The 11946-nt window shown below is 33.7% G+C and overlaps 1 protein-coding gene across 1 annotated transcript in view; it reads left to right on the top strand.

Annotated features, from left to right (window-relative positions):
- Nucleotides 1-3959: 3959 nt before the first annotated feature.
- The window catches only part of kif17 (kinesin family member 17), a 31176-nt gene continuing 23189 nt past the window's right edge, over nt 3960-11946 (top strand). Inside the window, exons 1-3 of the mRNA XM_030135022.1 lie at nt 3960-4190; nt 7462-7608; nt 9262-9363. Coding sequence (XP_029990882.1) covers nt 3960-4190; nt 7462-7608; nt 9262-9363 — 480 coding nt within the window. The remainder of the gene's footprint in view (nt 4191-7461; nt 7609-9261; nt 9364-11946) is intronic.

Genomic DNA, 11946 nt, shown 5'->3' with positions numbered 1-11946 from the left:
CATTTCTACCAAATTTAAAAATAAAAATGTTATTCAGAGCATGTATTTGCAGAACACACATGGTCAAATTAATAAAAAGATGCGGGTGTTTTCAGACCTCAAATAATGCAACGAAATCCAGTTCTTATTCATTTGTAAACAACACAAAACTAATGTTGTAACTTGGGAAAAGTTCACACATCGATATTTGGTGGAATAGCTCTGATCTTCAATTACAGCTTTCATGTGTCTTGGCTCTCCACCGTTGCTGTTGGATGACTATAGAATAGAATAATTTATTGTCATTGCATTGTACAATACAACAACATTTAAAAGCTTTTAACTGGTCATTTACTTCCACACATGCACACATACACACACTCACACACCCGCAGAGGCGTGCAGCTCCTGGCACAGAAATTCAAGAAGCTCAGACATGTTCCATAGCTTGGACCATCCATGATCCTCCAGAAGTTTCCAAAGTGGGTTCAGGTCTGGAGGTTGGGCTGGCCATGACAGGGTCTGCATCTGGTGGTCTGTCATCCACACCTTTATGGACCTAGCTGAGGCCAGGAGCATTGTCCTGATAGAAGAAGCAGTCCAACTCAGAGTTTGGGAACACTGTCAGAGCAGAAGTCCAGTAGTTTTACATAGTTATTTTTGGATTCCAGTTACTTTTGTGGTACAAATAGGACTGTTTTTGCCTATTGTAAGAAGATAGTGATGGCCACAGTGGTGGTTTTATACTTCTGCTTCTTAAATAAGACATGGATCAGGTGTTTATTCAGTAGAATAAGGTGTGTTTGTGTTGGAATTCAACAGACACAGGAATGGAGTGACTGTCATACACTGTAAAAAAAAAAAAAAAAAAAAAAAAAATCTGTAATTTAACAGACTTTTCACTGTTTATTTTACAGATTTTTCCAGTATTTTTAAGATACAGGAAAATAATGATATTACAAAAATAGACTGTGATTTTAATTGTCAAATGTAAAATGACATGAAAAAACTGTGACTGAATGACCATAAAATTTCCATTTTTTAAGAGAAATTTTTTCTTTTTTCGCAGAAAAATACAGTTAAAATACATTTGCAAATGTATCGTAATTTCACAAATATTTCTTTTCTATTTATGAGATCAAACTGTTAATTTAAAGTTTAATACTGTAAAAAAAAATAAATGAATAAAACGAGATAAAATTACTGACAATTAACCGTAAATGAAGTATTTGTTCTGTAAGTTTAACCAGACTTGTTTGCTAATTGACAAATATGTTGTGTAATTACAGGAGGTTTCACAACAAAAATGTTGAATAAATGTATTTTTGTGAATGTATAACATGTATAAGCACTGATAAACTGTCCAAATACAGTTTTTATCAGTGGATTGTACGACTTAGTCTCATTGAAAATTATTGATATATATATTTATTTATAGGTAATTTGATTGTTTTAATACATGTAAATATTCTTTATTAAACATTAAAAACTAAAAAATATGCAAAATCTCATGTAAAGTTAGGGCAAAAAAACTATATTTTAATATGGAAAATTACCGTATTTTTTATGAGATGGTTATTTTCTGTTATTTAACAGTATTTTTTGGTGCCCCAGCTGCTGGAATATTACGGGGGTTTTTTTTACGTTTTTTTTTTTTTTTTTTTTACTGTGTACATGCACACATGCTGATTTCACAGGAAATTGCAGTGGTCTCTTAATTTTTTCCAGAGCTGTAGATTTCAAAGAAATTTAATGAAAAATCATATTTGAACAAAACATCTATTTTTTCCATTTACCATTTGTGTTATTTCCCAAAACTTGACTGTATACAATATTTTAACAAAAAGCTCTATGTCCTCAGTCCTGAACCTTTATGCGGCTTCTTTAATTCATCCTCCTCCCCACTGATGGTGTCAGACTGTTTTCTACAAGGTTTCAGTCATTAATGTTTCCAACGTGGTCTGATCTTATATTCTACCCAATAATCTCTGCAGTTCATTTGCAGAAACTCTAGAGTCTGAAAGGCATGTGACAGGAATTATAACTCCAGGGGAGTGGAGGCCCAAGAATAATGTCAGTTTAATTTTATTCTTCATTTATTCTTCATTTCCATCTTCATAAGATATAGAAACATGTCATACTTTCCAATCAGTGGCTACGAGAAAAGGGAAAAGTTTCCAAGCAAAATCACCTCTAAAGAAAGTGAGAAATAGATTGTGGTTTAAAGAAAAATGATGAGGTTTAACAAATAATATGAAGAAAATGCATGAACGCAGAAAGCAGTGGGTTTAGAGATTTGAGACCTTGGGAAAACATTCACACTAATATTTCATTGAACCGCCTTTGGCAAAATACAGCACACATTCACTGTGGCAAAAGTTCAATATGATTATGCAATGTTAGCATTTCTTTCTGTCCAGAGAATTTATTTTATTTTTTTGGCCAAGATCTTGTATTTAACGATGGAGGAGTTCAGCACACCTCATAGATTCTCAATGGTGTTTAGGTCCATTTTCCAAATACAACATCTAATCCCATATCCCCCTTCTCACATATCGACTATTGGCCGTGGTCCTCCAGTTTTAGTTTTACACTTTATCTTATTTATCTGTTTTTTTTTAATTCAATTCAAACCTTTAAACAAGTCTGACCTTTTAATTTATGTAGAGTATGTTTGAATAGTTATTGACAGTCTTTGTTTACACTTCAGAGTCACACAAACTGATCTGAGATGTTAAGTTGTACACACACACACACACACACACACACACACACACACACACACACACATATATATATATATATATATATATATATATATATATATATATATATATATATATATATATATATATATATATATATATATATACTTAAAAAAAAAAAAAAAAAAAAAAAATGAAATCCCTAAAATACATGGGTATAGAGACCAGTGACAAAACCTAACAAAAGTTCCCCACCTAAAAAATATACATTCCTTCACACTGCTTTGGTATGGATGTATAAAACATTATCAAAGCAGAATTTATAATACATTATGCCTACACATACAATACTTTATTAACCTTGGTATAAGTTGTTGTACATGATCATAAACTGTTGTAATGACTTTTATAATGCATTATAAATGTATTATAATGTCTTATGAATGTGCACTTAATGCATTATAAACTAGACCTTCAAATAAAGTGTTACCAAAAATTCCTTATCTATCTATCTATCTATCTATCTATCTATCTATCTATCTATCTATCTATCTATCTATCTATCTATCTATCTATCTATCTATCTATCTATCTATCTATCTATCTATCTATCTATCTATCTATCTATCTATCTATCTATCTATCTATCTATCTATCTATTATTGTCAGTTATCCCTTTTTTGGTGCAACATGGTGGGAGTATTCATGGGTTTGGGTTAAAAAACAAAAACAAAAAAACAAACAAACAATAAAACAATGACTGTATTATGCTTATCTGTGACTAGATATATAATAAAAATACTTTGAAAAAAAAAAAAAAAAAAACACGGAACAGACTTTTCTCCGTATAAAATGCATGGTCACTAAAAACACTCATAAACTGTGGTGATTTGTGAACATGTGTTAGGTTTACTCTGTGTACTTTGTGCTAGCTTGCTAACTCGGGACCTGTCGGTTGTGTACGGTTGCTAGGCAACGTGACAACGTCTCCGTGGGAAGTGGAGCAGAGTGGCACGAACACCGGACCGCGGCAAATCCCACTGAGCGTCGGAAATATCCCCCTGTGGACTTGATTCAGTCATATTTTTGGGGTGTTCTCCTGGTTCCGCCTGTCCTGTGGTGGTGGTGGTGGTGGTGGGGGGGGGGGGTTCTGGTGGACTTTAAGGACAGATCCAATTCCAATGTGGATCCGGATTTGCTGTGAAAACCTGGAAACTGTGTGTGAGGTGGAGCTGGAGTCCTGATCTGGGCCAGCTGAGGACACAGAGGGGGGACATGGGGTCTGAGGCGGTGAAGGTGGTGGTCCGGTGTCGACCCCTCAATGAGCGGGAGAAGGCCCTGGGCTCGAACACGGTTCTGTCTGTGGACCTGCAGAGGTGCCAGTGCTTCATCCAGAAGCCAGGAGCAGTGGATGAGCCTCCAAAACAATTCACCTTTGATGGCACTTATTTCACCGATCAGACCACTGAGCAGATGTACAACGAGATTGCATATCCTCTGGTGGAGGTAGGCTCCTAAATCCTAAAGTGAATGTTATTTATTTAACATACTCTAATACTAGCTCTTACTCACTTCATGGAGATGATATAAAAAACAAAACTTTTTGTTCAAGAAAACTGTTAATTACAGTCTAATAACAATTAGCAATTGATTTACACCCAATCATGTTACTGCAGATCAGATTTAACAAGAACATAAAGTTATAGGAATAGTATGAATGTTAGTGTATGGGATGATGCATGAACGTCCACTGTGTTGGCTGATATGGAACTAAAACAACCAAACCCATGAATATACAAAAGTACAGCAGAAGAATAGCTGTCCACTGGAGTGAACACTATGCATGAATTATGAGAACCTTAATCAAAATATTTTCCTGAGTGTTTTTATTCCTCTTCAGGTATGAAAAAAAAAAAAAGCAATTGAAAATTTTGTTCTGAAAAATAAATTAAATAAAAATAATTTTAAAGAATTAAAAAAAAATATGCATAAAAAAAATAATATTGGAAAAAAAAATTCTTATTAACCTATTTTTCATGAAGTTGCAAAAATATCCACTCAGCTGGACACCACACATTTATTTTTGACACACAGAAACATGTGTTTACTGATAAATTGTGTGAAAACTATGGGGAGGGCTTGTGATTCTGGGGGTTTATGCTCAGGAGAGATCTACATAATATTACCAATTCATGTCAGAAAAGATATGTAGTGTATTAAAAATTTAATAAAGATATGTGTAAAAAAAAAAAACAACAACAACGACAACAAAAAGAACAACAAAATCCATGTATACTAGAGAACAGCTGTAGAATAGCTGTCCACTGTAGTGACCAGTATGCATGAAAGGGTTAAAATGTGAGAAAACATCAGATTAGCTGCGTCAGAAATGCTTTTATTTCATAGTTTTCACACAGTATATCACTTTCTGACATTGCATTTTAAATACATGTTTCTTTGCTCCAAAAATTAAACACACAGTGTCCAAATGAGTGGACATTTTTGTAACTCTATGAAAAATATGTTCATTTAAAAAACAAAACTTAGTCTTATTGTTTTTTTTTTTCATGTCTAAAGAGGAATAAAAACACTCAGGAAAAAAATCTTGTCTAAGGTTCTCATAATTTATGCATCAAAGGGTTAATTCAGTGATTTTCAACCTTGGGGTCGGGACCCCATGTGGGGTCACCTGGAATTCAAATGGGGTCGCCTGAAGTTTCTTCTATAATTTTTTAAATGTGTTTCTTTTTCCCTTGTCGTTGTATTTCAATGTCCTGTGTGGAGCACCTTGAATTGCCTTGTTGCTGAAATGTGCTATACAAATAAACTTGCCTTGCCTTGCCTAATTGATAAAAAATTAAAACTTACTAATAAAAATTTACATTATATAGCCTAAATGTTGCCTGAAATTAACAATGATTTGCAACATATTATTGTAAACTATTACACAATCAAAAATAAATCAATTTTAGCAAATAAAATGTCTCCATTTTGAATGTCTGGGGTCACCTGAAATTTCTAAAGATTTTTACAAAAAAATAAAAAAAATGTAAACTTACTACTAAAAATTTACATTATATAGTCTAAATGTTGTCTAAAATTAACGTTTATTTGCATCATAGTATAGCAAACTATTACATGAACAAAAACAAATTTAATTTTTAATTTTAGCCCCCCCAAAAAAAGTCTCTGTTTTGAATGTCTGGGGTCACCAGAAATTTGTGATGTTAAAACGGGTTCACAAGCCAAAAAAGATTGGGAACCACTGGGTTAATTGTTCAAATAAAGTAATTCTCAGCCAGCTTGTCCATGTGGACCCCAGAAGGGTTCCATTTGGGCTGCATACAAGGGTTCCATTTGGGTTTGTCCGCAGTTTCCATGGTGACCCCGCATGTGTTTGCCCATATCAGAATCAAAATCAGAGATCTGAATATTTCATATTATTTATTCTTCACACTATTTATCCCACAATATTTATCTTTCATGTCATTTGCACTACTTCTCATGTTATTTACTCTACTTAACCCTCCGGTATCCCGTCCAGCAAGGTCCTTACTAAGCACCAAGTGTGCCTTTTTGGCACACTTGTGGAATAATGTCAAAAAAATTTTCATTCAGTTTGTTTTTAATTCTTTTACACTTTTTTCTATTTCATCAACTTGAGCCGTAAATAAAAATACCAAATACTCAATAATTGTCACATCTTTTAACCCTTGCCATGCCGTGTCTGTAATGTAAACAAACCATTTTCTTAGATGCAAAAAACACACAAAAAATATTTTTTTCAATATACTACATAAAAAGTGGATCACATATTATTAGATTTTTGCATCCTGGCATATGTCAATGATTAACTCCAACATTGGTTAATTTGCATTATTATTTTTGGCGCTAGATCAAATGTTCAAAAATACTAGCATCTGTCACCAAGTGTGTGTAAAATGCACACCTATAAATCAAACTATTAAATACTATATATTGATAAATTTTTCTGCTCTAATTTGATTTTATTTTTGTAAATCAAGGTCAGCCCTAATCATACATATCAAATAGACGAAATAGTGCGTTTTAGGCACACTTGGGAGACAGATGCTAGTCTTGTAATTTTCTTTTGTTTACAAAGTGCAAATTTTAGTTGGTGGCCAGAATTTTAAAGATCATGCAAAAATGAACGACTTTTGAATTCTAACCTTATTTAAATTGTGAAAAATAATATGAAGTTTTTAACATGAAGTGCAAAGTGTGCCTAAAAGGCGCAACAGGATACCGGAGGGTTAAATTCTATGTTTTACAAATGTCTGAGTTTACAATACTTTTTTATTTTTTAATGTAAATAACTGTGCCTTTTACTGATATGTGTTGTTGTTTTACTGATATTTGTTGACTGTCTATAAATTCTTCCACTGAACCTGACAGCTTTACCTCAATTTTGTTGTACTTAATGACAATAAAGAGATTCTGATTCTGATTTTGATTCTGATTCTGATAAGGGCAAACACATGTGGCGCCACCGTGGAAACTGCGGACAAACCCACATGGGACCCTTATATGCAGCCCAGTGGTAACCCTTCTGGGGCCCACATGGACATGCTGGCTGGGGATGCACGCAGAAGTGAAGCAGCACACTGGTCACTGGACACCCTCTGCATCAAAGCCTATATCTCATTGCTAATGGCTGCAGACCTCATTATTTACTTAACAGGCTTCTGTCAGTCACTTGCAAAGGTCAGCAAAGTGTTGTTTCATGCCACTAATGCCACAGACCTTATGTTTCCAGGGTGTCACCGAGGGATACAATGGCACAATTTTTGCCTACGGGCAGACTGGAAGTGGTAAGTCTTACACCATGCAGGGTGTGTCTGAACCTGCGTCTCAGAAGGGGGTCATCCCTCGAGCATTTGAGCACATCTTCGAGAGCATTCAGGTACATACGGACACTTCTACCGGCTCTGCATCTTCAAAAGTTTGGTAACACTTTGTAATACGTACACACTATGAAGCATTAGTTAAGCATTAACAAATACTGAATTCATCATTTATAAAACATATTTATGAAATGAATACTCATTAATTTACGGTTTATAAGCACAGTTATAATGGTTTTACTAATCATTCGTAATTATCATCATTCAATCATGCAGTTTGTTTGATAGCCCCATGTGCTGTGTCTTTATTTTGTTAGAATAACTGAGACTTTTGTGAGTCTTTAGGCATTGCCAATCTTTAAATCTCATTTGTAAATGCTTTAGATGGTATAGAGAGTCCACACTTTAGATGAGCTCACACCATAGACTTAATGAGTAGTAAGTGCTTTATAACTACCTGAAATAATGAATTCTTGTATTAATAACTGTTTATAGTACATCTATTGGAAAATAAATGTGTGAGTTAGTATAAAATACACCCTGACATATTCACTGAATACTAAATTTTTAAATGCTGAATCCATAATTTATAAAGTATGAAAATACAATCATTTAGCACATTGTAGATGAGCTTATTAATGATGGGTAAAACATTTATAACTGTGCTGATAAACCATATATTAATGAGTATTCATGTCAGAAATATGCTTTATAAATGATGAATTCAGTATTTGTTAATGCTTAACTAATGCTTCATAGTGTGTACTTATTATAAAGTGTTACCAAAAGTTTTCCTAATCTGTTTACTACACTGGAAAAAATCCAAATTTTAGCGAGTGTATTTTTCTCATTTCTAGTCAAAATAGCTCATCACACTTAAAATAAGATATAATCACCTAAAGAGTAACTTTTCAGTGAGATATAAGAATTTATTTTTAGACGATAGATCTGGAAAATCTTATTTCAAGAAATCTTACCAAGATAATTTTCATTTGTTCCACTGGCAGATTTTTTTTTTTTTTTTTGCTTAATTCAAGCAAAAAAAAAAAAAAAAAGTCAAACCTTGAATCAAGCAAGCATTGGTAAAAAAAAATCTGCCAATGAAACAAGTGAAAATTATCTTGGTAAGATTTTTTGAAATAAGATTTTCAAGATCTATTGTCTAAAAATAAGTTCTTATACCTCACTGAAAAGTTACTCTTTAGGTGATTATGTCTTATTTTAAGTGTGATGAGATATTTTGACCAGAAATGACAAAAATACACTTGGTAAGATTTTGATTTTTGCAGTGTATCGGCTATTTACATTATTAGGACTCTAAACAGATGCCATTTTATCATTAAGGAAGCAAAAGTAATATGCTATGTTGTATAAATGTGAGGTGGGGGTGGGATTTAACACGTTTTCCGCATCCCACTCCTTTTTGAGCAGTGCATATTGAATTTATTGTGTTAAAATGGCAATTGCTATATTGTCTTGATCACCTTTATTTATTAATGTATTCGCTCTTATATTAGTTCCTTGTGCACATAAAAATGTTTAGTTTTTTCTTCTGCTCAAAACAAATAAATGAACGAATGAAAAATTCACAGATTCCTTGAAAATGCACCAACAGTTTCTCCCAGCCCAGTGTGTTTTAACTTGTCTCTTTGCCCTTTAAGCCCTGTCCATGTTTCGTGCACTCATTTTGTGTGTGTTTTTGGCCAAACTAGTGCGCGGAAAACACAAAGTTCCTCGTGAGGGCTTCGTACTTAGAAATCTACAATGAAGAAATCAGAGATCTCTTGGGACATGACACTAAACAAAAATTAGAGGTAAGTCTCTGCACCGATGTTTCAATACGCAATTGTTCTGTAAAGTGGTGTGACAAGTATTCAGATTGTCTACTTAAGTAAAAGTGTTAATATGTAGAAGTGCTTAAAGTATAAAACAAAGTTGTCACTGTGCAGTAAATTGTCTCTGCCAGTGATTTATTATTTCCTAAGGCTATGTATGTTATATTTTACTGCTCATTTAACCTTTTCATGCATGAATTATGAAAACCTTCATCAACATTTTTTCCCGAGTGTTTTTATTCCTCTTTAGGCATGAAAAAAAACAATGTGATTGATTTTTTTTTTTTTAATGAACCTATTTTTCATGGAGTTACAAAAATGTCCACTCAGCTGGACACCATGTGTTTAATTTTTGAAGCTCAGAAACATGCATTTACTGACATACTGTGTGAAAACTGAAATAAAAACATTTTTACCCTCCTGAGACCCAGCAATGCATTTTTATCCTCTGTAGGGGACAAAAGTTTGACAGTTTTACTTGCTGTCCATTGCAAAGAACATTCCATTAAAAAAAAAACAAAAAACTAGAAAAGCACTCTGAGAGCGCAGACCTCCGCCAAGGCAGATCAGTGCCCCCCCCCCAATCACCACCAAAATGTAATCATTTGTTCCTTGTGCCAGTATCAATATTTCCTGAAATTTTCATCCAAATCTGTCCATAACTTTTTGAAAGATCCGGATCAGTCTTTGCCATTTGATAGAACACCCCATTGTAAATCCCTGAGTCAAATTGTATGAGATTTGCACAATTCCCCCATATTGTGATTTCCACCATAAATATTAGTCCCATATTTATTTTACCTATATTTTAAAATTCCTTGACCATGAAAACATACCATTAGCAACTGGATTCATAATTATATCCTTATTAGTTCAGTAGTTATTCACGAAAATCACATTTCTCGTAATGGCGGTTTTCTTCTGGATCTAGCTCCTTAAGTATTAAAGCTACATGAAATCCAGTGGCATACTCCCGATGCGGAACTGACTGAGCTACACGATGGCGCTTGTCAGAAATTTCTACCTTTAATATTAAAGGCACAGTAGGCCAAAAAGTAAGGGCACCCCCATTTTTTATATAAATTGAGATAAAATCCGCCTTCTGGATCAGATCCCGATCAGCCTTTGAAATGTGATAGAGGACCCCATTGTCAATTCCTGAGTGAAATTTCATGAGTTTTGGTCAATAATTAAGCGAGATTTTGGGAAACGAAAATTTTGGCCCCATTTACCACAATGTTAACGAAAATTTCAAAGTGATCCAGAATCCAGGATTTCTTCCGGATCACCCCCAAAAGTTAATCATTTCTTCCTTATCCCATTTCCAACAAACCCTGAAAATTTCATCAAAATCTGTCCATAACATTTTGAGCTATGTTGCACACTAACGGACAGACAAACAGACAACCAAACCCTGGCAAAAACATAACCTCCTTGGCGGAGGTAAAAAATAATTAAATAATAATTAAATAAAAAAACAACAAAAAAAAACCTGTTGCATTATGCGGTTTCCAGTCAAGACAACTGTTTAATGGAAAAAAGCTAAAATTTTAATTTTCCTGGGTCTCAGGAGGTTAATGCAGCTAATCTAATGTTTTCTCCCATTTTAACATACTATAATACTAGTTATTACTCACTCAGATAATATGCAAAAAAAAAAAAAAATTTTTTTTTTGTTTATTTAAAAAAAAAAAAACTCTGTTAATTACAGTTTGATAACAATTAGTAATTGATTTAGATAAAATAACAGGAAAGTTACAGCAATGTCAGTGTATGGGAGGATGCATTAGTGTCCACTGTGTTCGTTGATATGGAACAAAAACAACAAAACCCATGAATATACAAGAGAAAATCCATAGAATAACTGTCCACCGTAGTGACCACCATGCATGAAAGGGTTAAAGTGCTTTTTCCACCAATCCTTACGTTTCTCATTTTACTGTTTCCAACGGGGCTAAATGTCTACTTGCTGCCTTATATTATCTCACCCACTGACAGATCCCATAGTATTGAGATAATCAATATTAGTACCACTTCTCCTAATAGTAGTCATAATGTTATGGCTGATCTAAGTTTACTGTTGTTTATTCTACAGCAGGGGTCTCAAACAGGGGCCAAAAATGGCTCACCTAAAGGTCCGATCTGGCCTGCAGGATGAATTTTCAAAGTGCAAAAATTACACTGAAAATAGCAACAATCAAGTGTGTCCACCTCATTTTAGTTCAGGTTCCACATACAGACCAATATGAGCTAAAGTAAAATAATAACATAGTTCAGATTCAGATTCAGAAAACTTTATTCATCCCATACGGACAATTCATTTGCAGCTTACCATAGACATCAGCCCACATCCAAAGTGCAATGTGACAAACATAAATAAATCAGTGTACAAATACAAGATCATTGGAAGCAACTACGAATAAATGCATTTAAATACTCAACAATAAATAATCAATAAATACCAATGCAGGCTAAAAGACTGAAAGACCCTGTTGGTTCTGTTAACATAAAAAGAAAAAAAAAATCTCATATAAAATGACTAAAATGGCTGCTGTCAGAGTT

Source organism: Sphaeramia orbicularis, chromosome 5 (assembly GCF_902148855.1).
Source record: "Sphaeramia orbicularis chromosome 5, fSphaOr1.1, whole genome shotgun sequence".
In the NCBI taxonomy this organism is placed as follows: domain Eukaryota; kingdom Metazoa; phylum Chordata; class Actinopteri; order Kurtiformes; family Apogonidae; genus Sphaeramia; species Sphaeramia orbicularis.
The sequence above is the reverse complement of the archived record's forward strand: the minus strand, read 5'-3'. Positions and strand labels throughout refer to the sequence as shown.